General features: G+C 40.1%; 1 protein-coding gene and 1 pseudogene across 3 annotated transcripts in view; one reads left to right on the top strand and one right to left on the bottom strand.

Moving 5' to 3' along the window:
• Positions 1-22877, bottom strand: part of SMCHD1 (structural maintenance of chromosomes flexible hinge domain containing 1) — a 118431-nt gene that overhangs the window by 61567 nt on the left and 33987 nt on the right. For both annotated transcript variants that reach the window (XM_084780274.1, XM_084780275.1), the window contains 11 exons: positions 19738-19828; positions 18908-19118; positions 17142-17262; positions 14164-14347; positions 12334-12528; positions 10678-10791; positions 9940-10046; positions 9163-9245; positions 8894-9007; positions 4976-5053; positions 4375-4494 (listed from right to left, as the gene is read on the bottom strand). In XM_084780274.1, the coding sequence (XP_084636400.1) occupies positions 4375-4494; positions 4976-5053; positions 8894-9007; positions 9163-9245; positions 9940-10046; positions 10678-10791; positions 12334-12528; positions 14164-14347; positions 17142-17262; positions 18908-19118; positions 19738-19828 (1418 nt within the window). The remainder of the gene's footprint in view (positions 1-4374; positions 4495-4975; positions 5054-8893; positions 9008-9162; positions 9246-9939; positions 10047-10677; positions 10792-12333; positions 12529-14163; positions 14348-17141; positions 17263-18907; positions 19119-19737; positions 19829-22877) is intronic.
• LOC311596636 (malate dehydrogenase, cytoplasmic-like) lies at positions 4-4358 on the top strand (annotated as a pseudogene). The gene has a single exon. The product of its transcript is annotated as a malate dehydrogenase, cytoplasmic-like (transcript).

Genomic DNA, 22877 nt, shown 5'->3' on the forward strand with positions numbered 1-22877 from the left:
ACAAAAACAAAGGGAAAAGAGATTAATTATCTATTAATTTATCTAATTTATAAAATGTATCTATTGATTTATCGGAGGGAAACCGCACTACAATGAAGATGGCATTTCAAATCTCTACAAGGGCTGGAAGATGGCTCAGCAGTCAAACAGCTGCACTGCTCCACAGAGGACCTAAGTCTGTTCCCAACACTACTGTCAGGTGGCTCACAAAATGCCTGTAACTCCAGCTCCAGGGGACCTGATGCTCTCCTCCGGCTTCTGTGGGCACTTGTATACATGTACTTATACCCACAACACTGATATGTAATTAAAAATAAAATGAAAACTTATAAAGTAATTTGTGGAGAGCCGGTTCCTCTGTAGAGGCGACCTGACTCCGGCAGACAGCCTTTGCAGGTGAGAAACTGACCTTGCAGTTCCCAACAATGTCTGAACCAGTCAGAGTCCTTGTGACTGGAGCAGCTGGTCAAACTGCATATTCACTGTATTGGAAACGGATCTGTCTTTGGTAAAGACCAGCTTATCATTCTCATGCTCTGGGCTATCGCTCCATGATGAGCGTTCTGGGCAGGGTCCTGATGGAGCTGCAGGACTGTGCCCTCTTCCTTCTGAAAGGCATCATTGCAGCAGACAAGGAAGAGCTTGCCTTCAAAGGCCTGGATGTGGCTGTCCTTGTGGGCTCCATGCCCCGAAGGGAAGGCATGGAGAGGAAAGACCTCCTGAAAGCAAATGTGAAAATCTGCAAATCCTAGGGTGCAGCCTTGGAGAAATATGCCAAGAAGTCGGTTAAGGTCATTGTTGTGGGAAACCCAGCCAATACGAACTACCTGACAGCCTCCAAGTCAGCCGCACCGATCCCCAGGGACCCGATCCCCAGGGACCCACTCCCCAGGGACTGACTTGCTTGGACCACAACCCAGCAAAATCTCAAGCTGCACTTCAACCCGGTGTAGCTGCTGAGGATGTAAAGAGTGTATTATCTGGGGGAAACCATTCATCAGCTCAGTATCCAGAGGCCAATCAGGCTAAGGTGAAATTGGTGTACATGAAGCCCTAAAAGATGACAGCTGGGTCAGGGGAGAGTTCAGCACGACGGTGCAACAGTGTGGTGCTGCTGTCATCAAGGCTCAGAAACTGTCCAGTGCAATGTCTGCTGCAAAAGCCACCTCAGGCCACATCAGAGACACCTGGTTTGGAAGCCCAGAGGGAGTGTCTGAGCCGATGGGTGCTCTCTGAAGGGAACTCCTATGGCGCCCCTGACGACCCACTCCACTCCTTCCCTGTCGTGATCAAGAACAAGTCCCGGAAGTCTGTGGAAGGCCTCTATGAGTGACTTCTCACGTGAGACCTTACTGCAAAGGAACTGGCAGAAGAAAAAGAAACTGCCTCTGCATGCCTAGACAATCATGTTGATGTCAATGTGTATCCCAAAGCTAAGGAATCAACATGTCGTCTTTGAGTATCAAACAGTAACAATACTATACTCAAATTGTGAACAGCTGCATATTTTAAATAGTATGTGCTTTGTGGTACAGATGTGAAAGTCTATCATGTGTGCAAAGACTTTAACTAGTGCCAACAACCAACATGTGCACATAAACATAGAACTTTATCACATCATATGTAAAAAAAACTCAAGAGGTAAATACCAAAGTGTTTGTTAATTTTATTTATATTACTATTATTGAAACAGTCTCACTATGTGAGCTGCCTTTAAACTTGTGGTGATTCTCCAATCTAACTTCTAATGGCTAGATTATAGTGTACATCATGCAAAACTTAAAATTGTTTCTAAGCTATCAAATTATAAGAATATAATGAACAGCTAGAGAGGTGGCTCAGCGGTTAAGAGCACTGACTGTTCTTCCAGAGGTCCTGAGTTCAATTCCCAGCACCCACATGGTGGCTCACAACCTTCTATAATGAAATCTGATGCCCTCTTCTGGTGCACAGTATACATGTAGGCAAACACTGTATAGGTAAATAAATAACTAAATCTAAAAATAAAAAAAGAAAAGAATATAATGAAGAATATTCATGCCCTTAATAATTTCTAAGATAAAACACAGTTCTCAAAAACTGTAAGTGGATTTGATGGGCTTACAACAAGAAATATATGTGAAAATAATTTTAGCAATTGCATATGGAACTAAAATCCAAGGAAAATATCTATTCACATTATCTCATTTATTTATTGTGTATACACATACACACACACACAAATTCTTATGTGCCTATATTATTCACAGTGTTAGTCCACCCTTAATCATGCTGAATGAGAAATTGCAAATAGGCAGGGTTACTAACACAGATATATAGGAAGCTGCCTAGCTAGAGAGTTCAAGGTTAGCCTAGGCACCTTATGGAAATCTTGTCTAAAAAATAAGTATCACCGGGCATATCACTCTGGCAAGGGCTTGCCTACCACACATGAGGCCCTGGATCCAATGCTCAGTACAAGCATACATGAAGATTTTCTTGGAGTGACACTCAGTAGGCTGTGATTTAATACATCTTTCAAGGTAGGTCAGTTACAAACTCAAATTTGATAATCACAACTTGAAACTAATACAACAAGCACTGTGAAAGAACACCCTTTCAGATGACACACAATGGGCAAGAACCAACCCACATCTTAGAGAAATTGCTTAACTACTAATTTTGTTATGTAAATATTGAGGTCAGATGGAATTAGCTTATGGGAAATCAACTCTCAATCTATTGTCGTGTTTTACACATAGTTTTTGAGATTTCTTGATATCAACCCTAAAGAAATTATTATCTGTAAACAATAACAACAAAAAGCTTATTTATTAAACCAAAAAATCTAAATGGTTCAAGAGGAAACCATTTAAAATGTAACAAATCTACACCATGAAGTAGATTCCTAGAGCAAGAATTAATAAGAACTAGGCTCTTGGGGCTGGAGAGATGGCTTAGCGGTTAAGGTGAGCTCACTTCCCAGCACCACACGGCAGCTCACAACTACCTGCCACCTGGACCCAAAGATTCAGAGCTTTCTTCTGGCCTCCATGGGCACCAGGCAGATACATACAGGCAAAAAACAATACACATTAAGTAATTTTTTAAAATAAATTCTCTCTTGGCCCTGCTGATTTAAAAAGGCATGTCATTCAACACTGAAAACCACATGGACAAATGTAACTGACTTAGCATTAAGAGAGTAAGTGAAGATCATTAAATCCTTAAATGGCAATGAAGACCCAAAGTAAATCACACAACAGTGTACTCAAGGTGTAACAAACCTGGAACGCAACTGAAAGATTCATTGAAACTGGCTTAAGTTCCCTAAATCAATATTTCTCAACACAGAACAGTCACATCTTCCTCATCCCCAGCAAAAGATGGAAGGCCTACTCTCTGTGCAAGAAAAGAGGTAGGCCTAAGGAATGAGACACACACTAGCACGGGATTGTGTAGAGGAAAGGGCAGAGCTCTCCCCTCAACTGTCTTCCCCAGCTCACTGCCTTTATGCTGCTGCCAGGCTGTGCCTTCCCTACCAGAAGACTAGAAGGTTCCACTCTGTAGAATCTCAATAGCAAAAATGGGAAAAAGCTAAAAATTCTCATAATATAAAATAAAACATGTTTTCATAGATTTTATTTTTAAAATGTCAGCAAATGATGGCATGTAAGAAATACACCAAAACAGCAAGCACACAAAACCAACAAACATGAAACTGACTGTGAGTAAGGAAAAGCACTGCAGAGAAGACAACCTACTATTACAAATAGTCCCAGAGAACAAAGATATTCAGTCCTTGGAATGGGAAGATAATGCTTTTAGAAAGGGAACAAACAGAATGACACAACAGGATGAAAAAATTTCAATATAAAGCAAGCAATGTTAAAGCAATCTCAAGTAATAAACAAGTAAATAAATAAAAGCAAGTGATGAAAAGGAGGAAAAAAATTAGTATACCAGTCTGGAAAAAACCAGTATTTTCATATTAAACATTTTTAAAATGACAAAATTAAATATTTCTAAATGCTTACAAAGAAGTTTCAAAACTAAAAAGGTTATGAACTACACAGCAGCTGATAGAAATGATTCTATAATCATACAACCTAGAATTTCAAAAACTGAGGGAAAAAATTCCCCTAACATCTGATATCATCCAAAGGTTTAAGAATTAGAATAGCTGTAAACTATGCAAAGTTTAAAACTTATTAAATTTTTAGAAAGGTATCGTCAGAATTAAAAAAGATTATGAAAAACTAGGTACTTTTATAACCATTTACAAATCAAGATGCTTATTCATCTATAGGCCTATTATTGAATTATACAAATTTGCCCCCTTGATTAAAAATGGCACAGTCAGCGGAAGAAATTGTACATTAATGTTTTGCTTACCTTTAACAGAAAATTTAATTGCTTTCGATGGTAGTGATCTTCCTGCATAGGTATCTGCATTACTTTCATTCAATACCACTTGTAATTTCAATGTATAATTACCTAGTTTCTGGATGTTTTCTGAATAAATTAAGAAAAGATTAAAAATCATGCCAACGTATACTGATTTAGATATGATTTACTCTTTCAGGGATATGGGGAATCTGACAAGACTGCCCAGCAAGTTCTCAAACCAGTACACTCAAGCGGCTCTCGCTGCTGAGCTCTGTGAGTAGCTACAGTAGATCTGAGCAGCCGTGGAAGGGTGAGGGCTGTCTGCAGTGGTCACAGGGACCACACCCAGGGCCTCAGCCAAGGGAGCCCACAGGGAGGGGCTGACGAGATGGCTCAGCAGCCAACATCACTTACTGCTCTTGCAGAAGGACCAGATTTGATTCAAAACAGTACATCATTTCAGTTTCAGGGGATTTGATGCTGACCTTCTGGTCTCTACTCACATGGGCAGTGTATACATACATATGGGCAGGCAAAGCACTCATACCCATAAAATAAAGTCAATCTGAAAAATAAAGAACAATAACTAAAATTTAGAGTAACTTACCCATTTTTTTAAACCAGTAAGGCCATTTCCCTCCATGTTGACTGATATGTGAAATGATTTCTTTATTTCCACTTGAAGCTTGATAGAAAAAAATAGAAATACTGACTTCAGAAACTGAGTATAAAGTTAAATTCATGAGGCGTCACAATGGCATCAAACATAGCTCTCTCTGTTTGCTACATACTTAATAAAATCGTGTTGCTGCTTCACACTATACAATGAAAATTTATCTAGCTCCTTACAATGCTTTCACCTGAAGGGTGAGAGAACTTCTGAAGTCAGATGTACAGTCCTTCAGATACATGCTCAAGCAGCACAGATGCGGGGTTCCCACATCACCTCCACAGTGTGCGTGCTAGCTTACTACCCAGCGGCACACAAGGCTCACTCCTTGCCCACATCCTCACCCACATAAATGGTATCTGTTTTCTTGATTAGATGAGATATATTGTCAATATTTTAATTTACATTTTCCTGGTGGCTAAGAATGTTGAACACTTTAAGGTACTTATTGGTCATTTGTTTTCTTTCTTTTGAGAACTCTATATTCTGCTCCCTAGTCTATGTTTTTACTGTTTAGCTTTTTCAGGGTTACTGAGGACACTGATCCTAACATGTAAGTCTGGGAGACATTTCTCTCATGTTGCAGGCTGACTCTTCGCAGGAGTGCTTCCTCTGTTGTACAGAAGCTTGTGCACACCACTGGGGCCCATCTGTCAACTGCTGGCCTCACTTCCTGAGTGCCTGAGTCTTAGCCTGTGCATGTAACTTGAGGTCTCAGATCCTATGTCAAGGATTCACTTGTAGTTGATTTCTGTGCAAGTGAGGAATCAGGAGTTAGCTTCCCTGTGCTATGGCAGAGATCCAGTTTTCCCAGCAAAATGTGTTAAAGGTGTGATCTTTTCCTCAGAGTATTTTTGGCATCTTTACAAAAAAAAAAAAAAAGTCTGGAACTTATATTCTGTCCATTGATCTACATATGTGTTTTTGTACCAGTGTCTTGCTGCTTTTATTATTATGGCTCAGTAGAATATAGATATGATGATATTTCAGAATTATGTTTTTGTTATTAGTGATTTTTAATTTTTCACATTTTAATTTATTTAGAGATAGGGTCAGTAGACTCAATTTTCTTAGCAAATATATTTTATTACAAAGTTATTAAGAAGTGTACCTCATGTCTAACCTGACTAACCTAAACAACAGGAAAAGAAGATTAAAAAATACAATAATGAAACCGTAAGGATATCAGCTCTGAGGAAAGATTCTCCTGGCGTAATCAGCAGGATTTCTTCTGCTAGAACCTGGAGTAACCAGAACCTGGAACCTCAGCAGGAGCCCGGGGCCCCAAAGCCTTCCCTTGAGAGGTCCTCTCTAGGAGCACCTTCAAGTGGCGCGATAAACAGCCAAAACTACCCCAAGTCACCAAAGGCTCTGCCTCCTGTTTTTGGCTCACATTTATATCTCCTTTCAGAATTTGTTCACGGATGTTTTTCAGCTGGTTAACAACCAATCTCCCCCGCACAGTGGTTCAACTTCTAAGGGGATAAACATCACCTGCTCTCTCACAAGTCTTTTTCTCATGCCCATTTGTGAATTAAACAAAAAACAGGTTTCTCTCTCCTTCAAGGGTCTGTCTGTGTAGCCCTGGCTGTAATGAAACTTACTATATAGACCAGGCTGGCCTTGAACTCACAGAAGTCTGCCTGCTCCTGCCTCATAATAGCGGGGATGAAAGGTGTGCATCATTACACCCAGCCAAGGTACTCTTAATCAGATTTGCTTTGGCTATCCAGGCCTTCTGTGCTTCCAAAAGAATCTTCAGATGTTCTCTTGAAGAATGGCATTGGTACTTTTTTGGGTTGCACTGAATCTGTACACTGCTTTGGTAAGAGAGCCCTTTCCCAGCATTGAATCTTCCAATCTATGAGCAAAGTAGTTCTTTCCACCTTCTAGTGTAGTCTTCAATTTCACTCTTAAAACATATTGATTAACCCAGTGTGGTGGCACACGCTTTTAATCCCAGCAGTCTGGGAGGCAAAGGCAGGAAAAGCTCTATGAGTTCAAGGCCAGCCTGGTCTACAAAGCAAGTCCAAGACAGCCAGGGCTACACAAAGAAATCCTGTCTCAAAAAACCCAAAGTAAATAAACAAAGCAAAAAAAAAACCACAAAAGGTTTTTTTGTAGTTCATTTACTTGATTGGTTTAGCGCAAGGTACTGATTGTAAAGGAAATTATGGGTGGGATCACCTCTCTGTCAGGCCTGTGCCGTTACTGGTATACAAGCAGGCTTTCGTCATGCTGACTTTTCCTTAGTGTCATCGGTTCTAATTTTTCTACTGGAGTTCTTACAATGACCCCTGCAGAAGGCTCGCTCTGCTCTGCCTACTTGCACCCTCCCATTTTTTTCTCTCGTCACAATGACGTAGCTGAGAATTCCAGCACTATATTGAGTAAGAGTGAAAAAAAGTGAGCATCTTCGTCCTGTTCTTCATTTTAGTGGAATTGCTTTGAGTTCTTTCCCACTAACATAATTCAATGATGGGCTGGCGACGGCTCAAGCATGTACTGGCTCTGTAAGGACTCTGTAAGGTCAATCTTAGCAAGTATACTTCCAGGTTCATCATGCCCTGTAATTCCAGCTCCAGGATCCAAAACTCTCCTCAGGCCTCCACAGGTACCTGCATACACATGCACATACTCACTCAGACACACATGCACGCACGCACGCACGCACGCACGCACGCACGCACGCACACACGCACACACACATGCTTGAAAGTACTTTAAAAGTAATATAATGTTGGCTATCAGTATGCTGAATGTAGCCTTTACTAGGTTGAGAGATGGTCCTTGTAATTTAAGTTTCTTCAGGGGTTTTAGGACTTTGTTACTAGCCTTTTGCAAATCTTTTGAAGTAATCATCTAATTTCTACCCTTAAATCTATTTATGTGATATATTAAGCGTATTGACTTACGTTGAATGATCTCTGTAACACTGGAATAAAATCTACTTGATCATGTTGAAATTATCCTTTATGTTTTCTTTTTTTTAAAATTTATTTATTATTATGTATACAGAGCTCTGCCTGCATGTACACTCGCAGGCCAGAACAGGGCATCAGATCACATTATAGATGGTTGTGAGCTACCATGTGGTTGCTGGGAATTGAGCTCAGGACCCCTGGAAGATCAGGCAATGAGTGCTCTTAATCACTGAGCCATCTCTCCAGCCCCCTTTATGTTTTCTTAAGTTTGGTCAACAAATATTTTGCTGAGAATTTTAACATCTATGTTCATTGGGGAAATATGTCTATAATTTTCTTTTTCTGTTGTGTCTTTATCCAGTTTGGTATCAGAGTAATACTGGTTTTGTAAAAACAATTTGGTAGTGTGCCTTCCTTTCATGGTACATGGAGTAACTTGAGAACTTGATGTTAGTTCTTCTTTTCAGGGTAAAGGGACATGACACTGTGCTGTGGTAGTTAGCTGTCCACTACAGCACAGTTAGCTATGCTCTGCAGGGCAGGAACACGTGAGCTGTAGGGCACTCTGAGATACAAAACCCGTATTAGAGGTTTCATGCAACCCCTCCCTCCAAGTACAGCATTGGTTCTGAACGTCCCAGGTTTGATCAAATCACTTCTCCTTTCCAAATTCCTAGAAAAACTCATAGGCATTTGCAGTTTAGATTCCTCTTCTCAAGCAATAAAAAACTCCTTATTCCCTGAGTTTTGAGCATTCAGCTATGCCTCAGTAGAGTTCTCCCACCTGACTTCTGGAAAAGTGTACCTTAATTTCTATTTAGTAACTTTAACCAAATTCACTATATTAACTAAGTTAAAGTTATCAAAAAATTAAAGATGCTCAATTTTTCTTACACATTCATTAGAGGCCCAAGTTAATCTATATACTTACTGTGTAGTATAACTTTAAGTTCGACCAGCAGCTTCTTTGATCCCCCATGACTTGGTCCTGGCAGCTTTTGCATCGTTTCCCCCTTTTTATTTAGTATTTCAATTCTTAGTGCTCCTAAGAGTCCAAAATGAAGAGTCATAATTAACCACTAAGAATCTAGACAATCTTCATGTTGCATTCTAATATTTTAGTTTTCTATATATTAGAAGTAGACAACTAAAAAAAAAATGCACAACACCAGTAGGAGGGGATATCAGAAAGCAACACACCGATTGGGGTTCCAGCAGGCCTAACTTCATTTGGCAATAATTCATCTCCTTCAGGCCAAGTCACAGATAATCTATCAGGGAGCCTATTACAAAATAAACACATTAATGTTTGTAAATTCAGTTAATTATAGAATTAATTAAATATGCGAATTACAAGAATATTAGATACTATTGAAACATTTTGAAGTTAAACCTCTTACTGTAACTAGTAAAAAGCCAAGATAAAAATCTAACTTGATATTAACACCTAAATGATTTTTCTCTTTATAGTACAAATTACTTTTTAAAGACAAACTAAAATTTTCTTTTCAGAAATAAAATAGCATTGCTAGCTTGATCCAAAAACAGAAATTTCACCTATTTTATTTTCTTTCCTTTTGTATTTGTTTGATCTTAAAGTGGTGGTGGCAGAGGCCACTCTACGTCGGGACATGCTGCCTTGGAACTTGCTGCATGGCTCGGGCTGGCCTTCCATGCCCTCCTTGCCTCAGTCTCCTGGGGGACAGCTGCTATTATTTTACTGGCCACTTCTTTTTCAGTGCTCTTTACTTTTTAGAAGTCTGTTTCCTCTAGCTAAACTATGCCAAATGATTTCAAATGCCTGTATCAAGGTATAAATAAATGCCTGTGTACACCTGGTTGGCCTAGAACTGGCTAAGTAGACCAGGCTGGCCTTGAACTACAGAGATCCATCAGCCTCTGCCTCCCCCACACGTGCTACTGTGCCCAGGCCCAATTCTTATTTTGTTTAGACTTACTTCTTGAAATTGAACTTACCTTGCCATTTCATCTTCTACATATTTTTTAACTGTTCTCTCAGCTACTGTCCTATCCAGCTTTGCAATGGGTACGGTTTTTACTTCATCATACAGCGCCTGGGGTTCCTGAACAGAAATTTACATCAACATTGCAAAGATAAAAATTTAAACTTAGTTACAAAACAAACAAATCCATTTATTTCTTTCAAAGACATCAATGTTACCCCAACTAAGCATACAAATGAGAGTAACTATTCTTACATTTAACTGTTCACTTTCACTTTCAAAAATATAACTTTAAACAAATATTACTGTGCGTGTATAGAATGTGTGTGGGGGCACAGTGTGGAGGTCAAAGGGTAACTCCTGGAAACTGGTTCTCTCCTTCTACCTCAGAGACTATTTTCACTTTTTTATTTAACCTATATAATCCTAATAAAATTCAAGTAACAAGAATAGTGTAAGAAAAAAAAAACTTGTTTTAATCTTAGAGTTATTTGTTCTTGAAGTAAAATTCTGTCCAGGGATTACTCATCTGTGAACCTAGTGGAATTTTGCCTCTTATCAAAGTACAATGATACTAATAGTAATATGTATATATGTAAAATATCGGACATACAGAGTAATACAGATCATTTATAAACATTAAATATGGAACAAAAAATTATGCTGACTACAACCATTTCACTCATCATTACCGTTCTCCCAGTATTTACACACAACTGTTACCAGAAGCCTTCAGCGCTTGCTTTCTTACCATTGCGATCTGAACTTCACCTCCCGTAGCGTACACTTCTCCATCATGATCACCATGAAGGAAGAATCTTACGATGCTTCCGTAAAAGAGAGGAAGTGTCTTGACTGTCTTGACCTAGTATTTAGCATTAAAAAAAAAAAAAGATTCAGTTTAATATTTTATAAGGAAAACAGATTTAATAATAACTATATCACATAACTCTTATGCATGTGAAAAATACTCTTGACAATCACTGCAAAAAATAAGGAAGCAAAGCAAGTGTGTGAGGCTCAGCACTTGCTCTTAGCAAATCTGTGTTAAGACAGGAGCTACTTCAAACAAACTTGTCACACGTAAGCACGTGTTTAAAAATGCTGGCAAGTTAATATTTCTATTAATACATTAGCTCAAAAGTTGCTTGTGAGTCAGGTGTGGTGGGGGCCTGCTTATAATCCCTGTACTTGGGAGTTGAGCAATAGGTTGCTCAATTATAGGCCAGCCTAAACCACACAGTGACATTGTGTCTCAAAACTCAAAGTCCAGGGATAGAGCGACAGCTCAGAGGTTAAGAGCACTGTCTGCTCTTCCAGAGGATCTGAGTTCAATTCCCAGCAATGATATGTGGCTAACAACCATGTATAAATAAGATCTGATGCCCTCTTCTGGCATGCAGGTATAAAGCACTCATATACATTAAATAAATAAATAAATAAATCTTAAATGACAAAACAAAACCCTAAAATCTGGGGGGGGACCCCAAAGTCCATCTTTTACCTCATTATAAGCTATTTTGAGTCATAATGTATGTTAGGTAGGAGGAAAAAACAACAAATTTGATTTTTTTTTTTTTTAATTTTTCAGAACTGATTATCTAAGAAGCACTTCCTCAAGTCCATGAAGCAGCTGAAAACGGGTCACTCCCTACTCCTTGTGAGTCCACAGCTGGACTCATGGGCCCTCTGAGGCCTCGTCTGCTCCATTCCGTGCCACATCCTTTCAGTGTCCTTTGTCACTGGCTCCTGTTCTGGTCTAAATGCCAGAGAGAGCCCAGCCCTTGGCTCCTCTCCCCGTCCTTGGGTTTAACTACAGTAGACGGCGCCCTCCACAGTAATGGGGGCGTGTCTTTCTGTCTTTACAACTGTTGATCATATCCAAGCTTCTTCTTCTTCTTTTGAGGTTAACTCAAAACTTTTCACCCAAAGTATTTTATTATTTGCTTTCTTCTTCCAAGTCCTAACGTCATCCAACATCAGAACTCTCTCCTCTCCTAACCACTCGGTCTTCATTCAGATTGTCTTCCCTTTATCTATGCTTATACTACTTCCATTTTTAGGTTACACTGCTACTACATCAAAGCATATCTTAGTCTCCATGTTCACAATACATTTAAAATCAGAAAATACTGTTGAGCAACAAAAAATACCTAAAAAAAAAAATAGTAATAATAACACACTAGTTAAAATGCTGCCACTCCAAGTGTGTAAGGTTAGTGTAAGAAAAGAAATAATACTTCGCTAATAAAGTCTTTGGCAATAAACAGAATTTTTAACAAGATACAATAAATTGTATATTAAAATGGCTTTGTTTTCCACTCTTTATGGTTCCAGTGAAACTAACATAAGCATTTTTGCAGTTGATACACTCTAAGAACTTAGCTTGAACACAGGCTGCACTTACCAACTGTCCTGCTTTATATACTTTTCCATCCCATTCTATTGCTGCATATGTTGCCCAGGGGCCTTGCTTTTTAGAGGGAAGATCTGGACGGGTGATTATTCCTTTAAAAAGTGTAAATTTTATTTGTTTGTCATACTTTTCATGACAGTCCTTCAGCCATAGAGCAAATTCTCTGTCAATTTTCATTCTCTGCTCCTGTAAAATATTCAAAACGTTCTATGAAATACAGCTATTAGTAAAGAAATATAGCCTTACAAATGTCATTTCACTTTCTTTCCACACATCATACTTCACAAGACTTAGGTAAAAATTAAACTATAAAGACATATTAGTTTCTATGTAAACATGGGGGATTTCATAAAATTAAGTCATGTTTTCCTTATTATGTCCTTCAGGTAATACAGACTTCTTTCCTACAGAAAAATGGAGAAAAATTTAACACGACTTGACTTACAAGAATGAAGGATATAATACTGTATTATGTGATACATTTCTCTGGTAATTTAAGTTTGATAATAATTTATCTCTTGGCAGCTAAGCATTAAACCACTGAGCGTGCAGTAGTGCAATGTAAATCATTTTAAAGTTGAGAAGCACACAATCTTCTTCCTATGGAAATTGTTTTGTTTCATTTCCAGTGCATGTACTTTAATACTGACCAATCTCAAATCGCCTTTAAGCCAAAAGCATTCCACAATTATATCCAGCCCCCTTGGTAAGTCACAAAGCAATATGAAGACTGCACAGCTATGGAGTAGTGAGGTGGCTCACCCAGTAAAGACACCTGCCATCACGCCTGAAAACCTGAGTCTTTAAAACTCACATGGTGGAAGGGGAAAACTGACTGCAGCAAACTGTGCCCTAACCTCTACATCATGCCTTGCTTCGTGCACACAGGCATGTGCATATGCGCACATGCACTCACAAATTTGTTAAGGCCTTACAGAGTAGTTAATGTCTGGATCCCATACATATTCTTAATAAGCAGAGATGCTTGATAATACCAGAGTCACGATATTAAGATCTAATAAAGCTGAGCATGGTGTCACATGCATGAAATTCTAGCACTTGGGAGGAACAAGCAGGAAGACCAGGAGTTCAAGGCCAGGCTATAACAGGCTTGAGCCAAGCCTGCCCTACAAGAGACTATCTCAAAAGTGAGAGAGACAGACACAGAGGAAGAATATCTAATAAAGGTAAGTAAAGTATACACAGTTTAACCTATTTGAAATTTTTAGTGTAATGAACAGTTAATAGCTCATGAAAAAAAAATTAACCACCATAGTCTTTAAAAAAATTTTTGGCTGTTATACCAGAGCATAAAAGTTATACACACTGATAGGTTGGTTACTAAGTAATAGTCACATACATTACATAATACCCCAATATGATTACACAAATGTATTAAGGGGCTGGGGAAATGGTTCTGCTGTTAAGCGCACTTGCTACTCTTTTGGTCACTGCTTGTGAGCCCTGTTCTATGGAAACTGATGCTCTTCTTTGGCTTTGGTGGACATGTGTTCACACACACTCTCTCTCTCTCTCTCTCTCTCACACACACACACACACACACACACACAGAGAGAGAGAGAGAGAGAGAGAGAGAGAGAGAGAGAGAGAGACAGAGACAGAGACAGACAGACAGACAGACAGACAGACAGAGACAGAGAGTATTTACATATTTCAGCAAACAGTGATTATTCGAACACATCAGTCTTTTGAGTAAATGAATCTAAAGTATATAAATATTAGTAAAAACCTATTTAATGTATACTTTTTAAACAAGAGATCATTGGCAAATAGTCAAAGCTTGACCTTTAAAATGCATACCTGTCCATTTAAAATTCTTGTAAAAAGGGTGTTCTTATCTTTCAATTTCAGCTCAAGATCCATAAACGTCAGTTTATTTGTGCTGACCTGAAATCTGTCATTAGTGAACAATGCACCAGATATTCTATTAAAGCACTCAATTGGGGCAAGCCCTCTCTTCTTAGGAGGAGCACACCAGTCAAAGCTGGAACAGAACAACATTATTGGTCAGTCAGAAGATCAGGTTAACAGACGCCAGCCTAAACTACTAACACGCAGCAAAACTTTCAATTACAGTGGATAGAGAAAACAAAACACTGCACTATAAAACCAAATTTAATCAGTTTCTATTTGCAATTCCACCTCTACAGAAGGTACTAAAAGAATTTTTTTAACCTGAAGAGATTAGCCACACCCCAGAAAACACATAGTCCCAGCCAGCAAATCAAAAGAGGGGAAAACCCCACACCATAACAAGAAAAGAAGAGGAAGCAGCAAACACTGTTCACTGTTCATTGACATCTTTCAACACCAATGGTCTCAATTTCCCAATAAACAGGATCCATCCTTCTGCTGCATCAAAGTAATACACCTTAACATCAAGTATAGACATCACCTCAGGGTAAAAGGATGGGAAAAGGTATTCCAAGAAAACGGACCTAAAAAACAAGTTGGTATTGCCATAGTAATATAAAACTGATCCTAGACAATGAACAAACTGCTGGAGGTATCACCATCTCTTATTAAACTTATACTACGGAGTTATAGTAATAAAAAAAATGGCACTGGCATAAGCATAGACATGTTGATCAATGGAATCAAGATGAAGACTCAGACATAAATCCACACACTTACAGACATCTGATTTTGATAAACTAGAAATACACACTGGGAAAAAAAGACAGCATCTTCAACAAATGGTGCTGGTTAAAGTGGATATATGCATATAGAAAAACATAAACACATTCCTATTTATCACCTGCACAAAACTCAACACCAGATAAATCAAAGACCTTAACTTAAAAACAGATACCTTGTACTTGGGCAGAAGAAAAGGTTGGGGGGAAACTGGCCCATGAAAAGACTCTCTGAACCATTAAGAACAACAGTTAATAAATGGAACCTCATGAAACTCAAGAGCATCTGTAGGGCAATAGATACCATCACTTGGACAAAGCAGTAGCCTACAGAATGAGAAAGACTTTTACCAACTATGCTTTAAACAGAGAGATAATATCTGAAATATATAAAGAGCTAAAACAATTGGACATCAAGAAAACAACCCAGTTGCAAAAATGGGGTACCTAGCTAAGTAGAGAATTTTCAAAAGAGCAGAGTCAAATGACTGAGAAACAGAAGAAATGTTAAATGTCCTTAGTATTCAAGGTGATGTAAATCAAAACTACTTGAGATTTCACCTATACCAGTCAGACCAGCCAAGGTCACGCTGGCGAGGATGTAGGTAACAGGAGTTCATCCACTGCTGGCGGGAGTGCAAATTTGTACAGCCATTATGGAAATCAGTGTGGGGGTTCCCAGGAAGCAGGGAATCGATCTACCTCAAGGTCTAGCTATGCCTGTTGGGCATATCCCTAAGAACTCTACATCCTATTAGAGAGACATTTGCCCAAACAGCCACTGCTGCTCTACCCATAACAGCCAGAAACTGGAAACATCCAAGATGCCTTTCAACAGATGGAATGCATGAAGAAAACATGGTACCTTTACAGAATGGGATATTATTCAGCTGAAGAAAGAAAAAGAGTAAGAAAAGGGCAAAGGGGGGGGGGGGGTAGAAATTATGACATTTACAGGTAAAAAGATCTAGGAAAAAAAAAAGGAAAGCCAGACCCAAAAGAAAAATGGTATGTATTCTTTTATATGTGGGTGTTATCTTTGATAACCAGGACACAATCTGTATAAGCACAGAGGTTAGGTTAAGTGACTGGGGGCTGTGGGGGAGGGGTCCCTAGGAAGAAAGAAATAGACAGAGATGGGTGAGGGTTGGAATGGGTACCTAGAACAGGATTAAATGGTCAGGGGAAAGAAGAGGGGAGTAAGAGAGGAAACAGAGGGGACAGCTAAAGCCAATAGCCACTTGGGTCACCTGTAAACTTATTACAGTAAGAGGATCTTAACACATATATATATATATATTTATGAAAGAAATCTAAACAGAATCACCAAATAATGGGTGAGACAAAGCCCAAACTAGACATCTCTGAGCACCAAATGAAACCTCCAGTGTCAGAGAGAGGTTACATGACTTACTGGCTAATGGGCCCAGCGGAAATCCCTAAACTAACCAGGCCACAGCCAAGGCTATTGGTTGCCCTCCACACACCAATGGTAAGGCCCTGCTGCTGAAGATAAGGTCTACATAACTCAATGAACAACGGAAAGGTCAAGCTGGTGCCTACCTAACCCTTCCCTCGTATGGACTAGTGCTCATGGTACTAGAAGGTTCTCTGCACACGAGCAGAGGAGCAAGGCAAACACTAACCCAGCTACAAGCCCTCTGTCAACATGGTGACCTGACTGGAGATGTGCTGGGCAACAATGGCACAAAAGCTGCAGGAGTCGCCAGCACTCTCTGCTCGGATTTAACAATCTGAGAGGTCATATGGAACCTTACCAGAGTAGAAGGCCCACTTCCTGAGATTTGTGTGTGTGTGAGTACGTGTGTCTTTGTGCCTATATATGTTTCTTGTGCTTTTTTTTTTTGGTTAACTTTTTTCCTACTCATTATTTTATTCTATTGTGTTCAGGTCTGTTTTTATTTTACCTTATTTTATTATTTTTCTTTCTCATTCTTTCTTTTTTGGCTGTCCATTTGTTTTCTAATGAAAGCAAGAAAAGGCACGGATTCAGAGGGATGGGAAGGGTCTGGGAGGAGTTGGGAGAGGGAAACTGTAATCAGAATATAATATATGAAAATATCTATTTTTAATAAAAAAAATTAGGTTTAAAAACTGTAATCCTCAACAATCAAAACTTACTCTTCAACTGATGTATATGGTATTAGTCGTCCATTCCAAAAACATTCAAAAATTGGTCTTTTCCCTCTTGCTGCTTTGTCAAGTATGAAACAATCATCATCTTCTTCTTCATCTCTTAATTCTATATAAAAGAGTAAGTGGGACAATAGTTTAATTTCTATTAATGAAGAACATTTTTTACTACTGTGAAATCAGTTTCTGTAAGGGCATATAAAAGTTGTTTCAGAGAAATACAACATATAATCCAACTTGCATCAGAAAATCTTGTTAACTTAAAAAGACAGATTTCCAACAGTTAATAGCTAATAAAAATGACTACCTCTACCCTATCTAATATGAAGTAGGAGTACCACACTAGCCGACAAGACTACTATCTTTAAAGCTTATTCTTTCTTTCTTTCTCTCTTCCATTTTTCTTTTTCTTTTTTTCCAGACAGGGATTTTCTATATAGCCCTGGCTGTCCTGAAACTCACTCTGTAGACCAGGCTGGCCTTGAATTCAGAGATCCAACTGCCTCTGCCTCTGAGTGTGTTGGGATTTGAAAGTGTGAGCCACCACACTCAGCTTTTAAATCCATTTCTAAAAATTAAAACAAAAAAGTTACACATTCAAAAAGATTTTTTCTATATTGAGTTTCCTGTTTTCCACAAATAACCTCTTAAAATCTGTAACTGAAACACAATTTCCACAATTCTATCAAACTAGCAACACTCATGGGAAAATCGTCTGAAGAATTTACAGTGTGAATTAACAGCAAATTGATCTATTTTGGACAAATGAGTCAAAAGTACTCAATTTAGTTTTATATAAACTACGATATTTCCAAAGACTGAATTCAGCTAGGCCGAAAATGATACACTATCGTGTATCAGGAGCAAATTAGTACAATCATCAACAACACTGTGCTTTTTAGAAATATATTCTTAGATACCAGGTAAATTAAACATATGCTCCTAATATATTAACATATACATAAGTCTTCTAAATTAATTGAGCCTTATCTCCCAGAAAGGCCATGTATGTATATATGTATGTATGTGTGTGTGTATGTGTGTGTGTATGTATGTATGTATGCATGCATATAAAACCCTACAAGGATCTTTAAAAGAACCATAAGGCATAAAAAGCCTTATTAAAAACAAGACAAAACCAAAGTACAATAGAAAAATGATATATAATTGTATAACATAAAAATTTAATAAACACACACACACAAAAGAAAGGTACTGTGAAGAATACATATAGGGCTATCATACATACATATAAAAACTGAGCTCACTCAAAGACAAAAAGAAAAGCTGGGCATGGTGGCACACACCTTTACTCTCAGCACTTGGGAGGGTCTCTGTAAGTTCAAGGCCAGCCTGGTCTACAAAGGGAGTTCAAGACAGGCAGGGCTACACACAGAGAAACCCTATATAGAAAAATTATAAAAAATTTTAAAAAAAAGAAAGAAAGAAAAAGAAAAATTAAAAGTTTCTGAAAGTCAAGTGCTTTTTAACCTGGAAATTAATATTCACAAAAATAAAGCATTTATATAAATGTATGAAACTGTCAAAAAAAAAGTAAAGCAAGTATACGAATTAAACACAGATAATTCATGAATTTACTTTAGAACAAAAAGAGACTGTAGGGAGTTACAAATATTATACACACAAACCAGTGTAAGGAAAGTCTGTTTAAACTTTGTCTAGTCTTTCATTTAGAGCGTACAATCCTCAATCACAACGTTACATTTCTCAGGTAACAGGTCAGATGAACATACTTGACGGGAAGCACGGGTCGTCAGGGTACGTCTCTCTGTCGTACAGGAAGGGGTGGTACCGGATGACCCCTTCCACTACCCCGTCTCCTTCAACATGAGCCTTGAACTCAAAGCTATCAGACGCAGTGTTTATATACAATGTCTGCATGTCATCTTGTATTTCCCTTAGATTGACAATCTTAGGTGTCTTCCCTTTTTCAAACAAAGAAATCTAAAATAAAAAGAAAATAAAGATGATTAAATTCTATGGTAACTTTACTTTTCTCAGCCAAAACCCACCTTGCTTTGTAAAGTTAGGGAGATATACATATTTACAAATGGGTCAATGCCTTTAAGGAGCAGCTGTGTAAAGACTATTCAACTATAAAACAGAAAAGAGTAATCAGAACTGAAGGGCAGTTAAGTCATAAAAATATTTAAGCTTTCTTGTTAGAATTATGAAATAGGACATTTTACGAGATCCCTTCCAGTGTTTGGATAAGGACATGCAGAACCCAATTCTAACATGTTCTGTGCTTCTATGACCCCCACACCACAAGACTCTCGTGAACAAATACAACGCCATGAACAGACACATCCCCCTTTCTCCTTGCTTTCAAAAGCATCATGTACAACTACAACAGAAGAATGAATAAAAGGGACCAAGGACCATTTACCAAAAAGATTTTAAAAAATACATCTAAAGACCATCTCTTCATTTGGGTATTTAAATAACCAAAGAAACTTGGTAACAAGGAGAGCAAACTGGTCTAACTACTGACTGGCCTTTGTTATTCAGCACCACTTGGAGATATTAATCTGTAACATCCTGAGGTAGACGTTTGTCTTACCTCAATATCAATATTGTTGAAAGGTCCGACTTCTTTTGTTGTTTTTATTTCATTTCCTTTTGGTCCATGAATATAATAATGATAAATATGCCTAAAATGAAGAATAATATTATTCTTTATTGACATAAAATTATAGTTTACATAATCTCTAGCTAGTAGCACACTTCTTAGCCAAGCGTCACGCGGACGAAGTGCGAAGGTCACACATGTGCCATGGGGCCATCATCTACCTCTGAGCTGCCACATATCTAGCCAAGCACTCCCCGTATTTTTTTTTAATCACTTGAATTCTTTTTCTTTTAAATATGTATTTATTATTACGTATACAATGAACTGCTTGCATGTACACCTGCACGCCAGAAGAGGGCATCAGATCACATTACAGATGGTTGTGAACCACCATGTGGTTGCTGGGAATTGAACTCAGGACCTTTGGAAGAGTAGGCAGCGCTCTTAACCATTGAGCCATCTTCTCTCCAGCCCCAGCTCCCAGCATTTTTTAACACAATAATCCAATGGTAAAATAAACTCTAAAATTCAAGCATTACATTTCAACTTATAGATTCTGATACACCATAGTGCAAAACCAGCTTTATTTAATCCAGTCTTTTACACCTTCCACAGCCAAAGAACACTTTATCAAGTAAAATTTCTGTTCAGGTTGTTCTAGAGGGTACTCAAAGTATCTGAAAGTATACTGAGCATCTTTTACAATCTTCAGAGTAGGGAAATTACAAGTTGTATGGTCTCTCAACATTAGCACTAAAACTTGTACCAACATTTAAAGAATTTATTAAAGTAAAATTTAATAAGCTAACCAAAATTCCATTAAAAAAGAATGATCAAATCTTTGTTTACTTCCTTTTTTAAAAATAACGGTTAAACAAAATTATATCTTGCTTATTTAAGACAATAAAATGTTTCTCTAATTAAGTAGAAATGTACATAATTCCTTCTCACGAATTAAAAACAAACCAACCAGCCAACCAAGAGCCCTAGGTTTGTGTAGCCCCAGCCCTCGCAGGCAGAGGCAAGAGGAGCACAGGCTCCGGGCCAGCCTGAGACACGGAGTGAGGCGTGAGGAGTGAGGAGTGAGGGGTGAGGGGTGAGGGGTGAGGGGTGAGGGGTGAGGGGTGAGGGGTGAGGGGTGAGGGGTGAGGGGTGAGGGGTGAGGGGTGAGGAGTGAGGAGTGAGGCGTGAGGCGTGAGGCGTGAGGCGTGAGGCGTGAGGCGTGAGGAGTGAGGAGTGAGCAGTGAGGAGTGAGCAGTGAGGAGTGAGCAGTGAGGAGTGAGGAGTGAGGGGTGAGGAGTGAGGAGTGAGCAGTGAGGAGTGAGGAGTGAGCAGTGAGGAGTGAGGAGTGAGGAGTGAGGAGTGAGGAGTGAGGAGTGAGGAGTGAGCAGTGAGGGGTGAGGGGTGAGGGGTGAGGAGTGAGGAGTGAGCAGTGAGCAGTGAGGAGTGAGGAGTGAGGAGTGAGCAGTGAGGAGTGAGCAGTGAGGCGTGAGGCGTGAGGAGTGAGGAGTGAGGAGTGAGGAGTGAGGAGTGAGGAGTGAGGAGTGAGGAGTGAGCAGTGAGGAGTGAGGAGTGAGGAGTGAGCAGTGAGGAGTGAGGAGTGAGGAGTGAGGAGTGAGGAGTGAGGAGTGAGGAGTGAGGAGTGAGGAGTGAGGAGTGAGCAGTGAGGAGTGAGGAGTGAGCAGTGAGGAGTGAGGAGTGAGGAGTGAGGAGTGAGGAGTGAGCAGTGAGGAGTGAGGAGTGAGGAGTGAGGAGTGAGGAGTGAGGAGTGAGGAGTGAGGAGTGAGGAGTGAGCAGTGAGGAGTGAGCAGTGAGGAGTGAGGAGTGAGGAGTGAGGAGTGAGGAGTGAGCAGTGAGGGGTGAGCGGTGAGGGGTGAGGGGTGAGGGGTGAGGAGTGAGGAGTGAGGAGTGAGGAGTGAGGAGTGAGCAGTGAGGAGTGAGCAGTGAGGAGTGAGCAGTGAGGAGTGAGCAGTGAGGAGTGAGGAGTGAGGAGTGAGGAGTGAGGAGTGAGCAGTGAGGAGTGAGGAGTGAGGAGTGAGCAGTGAGGAGTGAGGAGTGAGGAGTGAGCAGTGAGGAGTGAGGAGTGAGGAGTGAGGAGTGAGGAGTGAGGAGTGAGCAGTGAGGAGTGAGGAGTGAGGAGTGAGGAGTGAGGAGTGAGCAGTGAGGAGTGAGCAGTGAGGAGTGAGGAGTGAGGAGTGAGGAGTGAGCAGTGAGGAGTGAGGAGTGAGGAGTGAGGAGTGAGGAGTGAGGAGTGAGGAGTGAGGAGTGAGGAGTGAGCAGTGAGGAGTGAGCAGTGAGGAGTGAGGAGTGAGGAGTGAGGAGTGAGCAGTGAGGAGTGAGGAGTGAGGAGTGAGGAGTGAGGAGTGAGGAGTGAGGAGTGAGGAGTGAGGAGTGAGCAGTGAGGAGTGAGGAGTGAGGAGTGAGGAGTGAGCAGTGAGGAGTGAGCAGTGAGGAGTGAGGAGTGAGGAGTGAGGAGTGAGCAGTGAGGAGTGAGGAGTGAGGAGTGAGGAGTGAGGAGTGAGCAGTGAGGAGTGAGGAGTGAGGAGTGAGGAGTGAGGAGTGAGGAGTGAGCAGTGAGGAGTGAGCAGTGAGGAGTGAGGAGTGAGGAGTGAGGAGTGAGCAGTGAGGAGTGAGGAGTGAGGAGTGAGGAGTGAGGAGTGAGGAGTGAGCAGTGAGGAGTGAGGAGTGAGCAGTGAGGAGTGAGCAGTGAGGAGTGAGGAGTGAGGAGTGAGGAGTGAGCAGTGAGGAGTGAGCAGTGAGGAGTGAGGAGTGAGGAGTGAGGAGTGAGCAGTGAGGAGTGAGCAGTGAGGAGTGAGGAGTGAGGAGTGAGGAGTGAGCAGTGAGGAGTGAGCAGTGAGGAGTGAGGAGTGAGGAGTGAGGAGTGAGCAGTGAGGAGTGAGGAGTGAGGAGTGAGGAGTGAGGAGTGAGCAGTGAGGAGTGAGGAGTGAGGAGTGAGGAGTGAGGAGTGAGGAGTGAGGAGTGAGGAGTGAGGAGTGAGCAGTGAGGAGTGAGCAGTGAGGAGTGAGGAGTGAGGAGTGAGGAGTGAGCAGTGAGGAGTGAGGAGTGAGGAGTGAGGAGTGAGGAGTGAGGAGTGAGGAGTGAGGAGTGAGGAGTGAGCAGTGAGGAGTGAG

Source organism: Acomys minous (genome assembly GCF_964271855.1).
Source record: "Acomys minous genome assembly, chromosome: 4".
In the NCBI taxonomy this organism is placed as follows: domain Eukaryota; kingdom Metazoa; phylum Chordata; class Mammalia; order Rodentia; family Muridae; genus Acomys; species Acomys minous.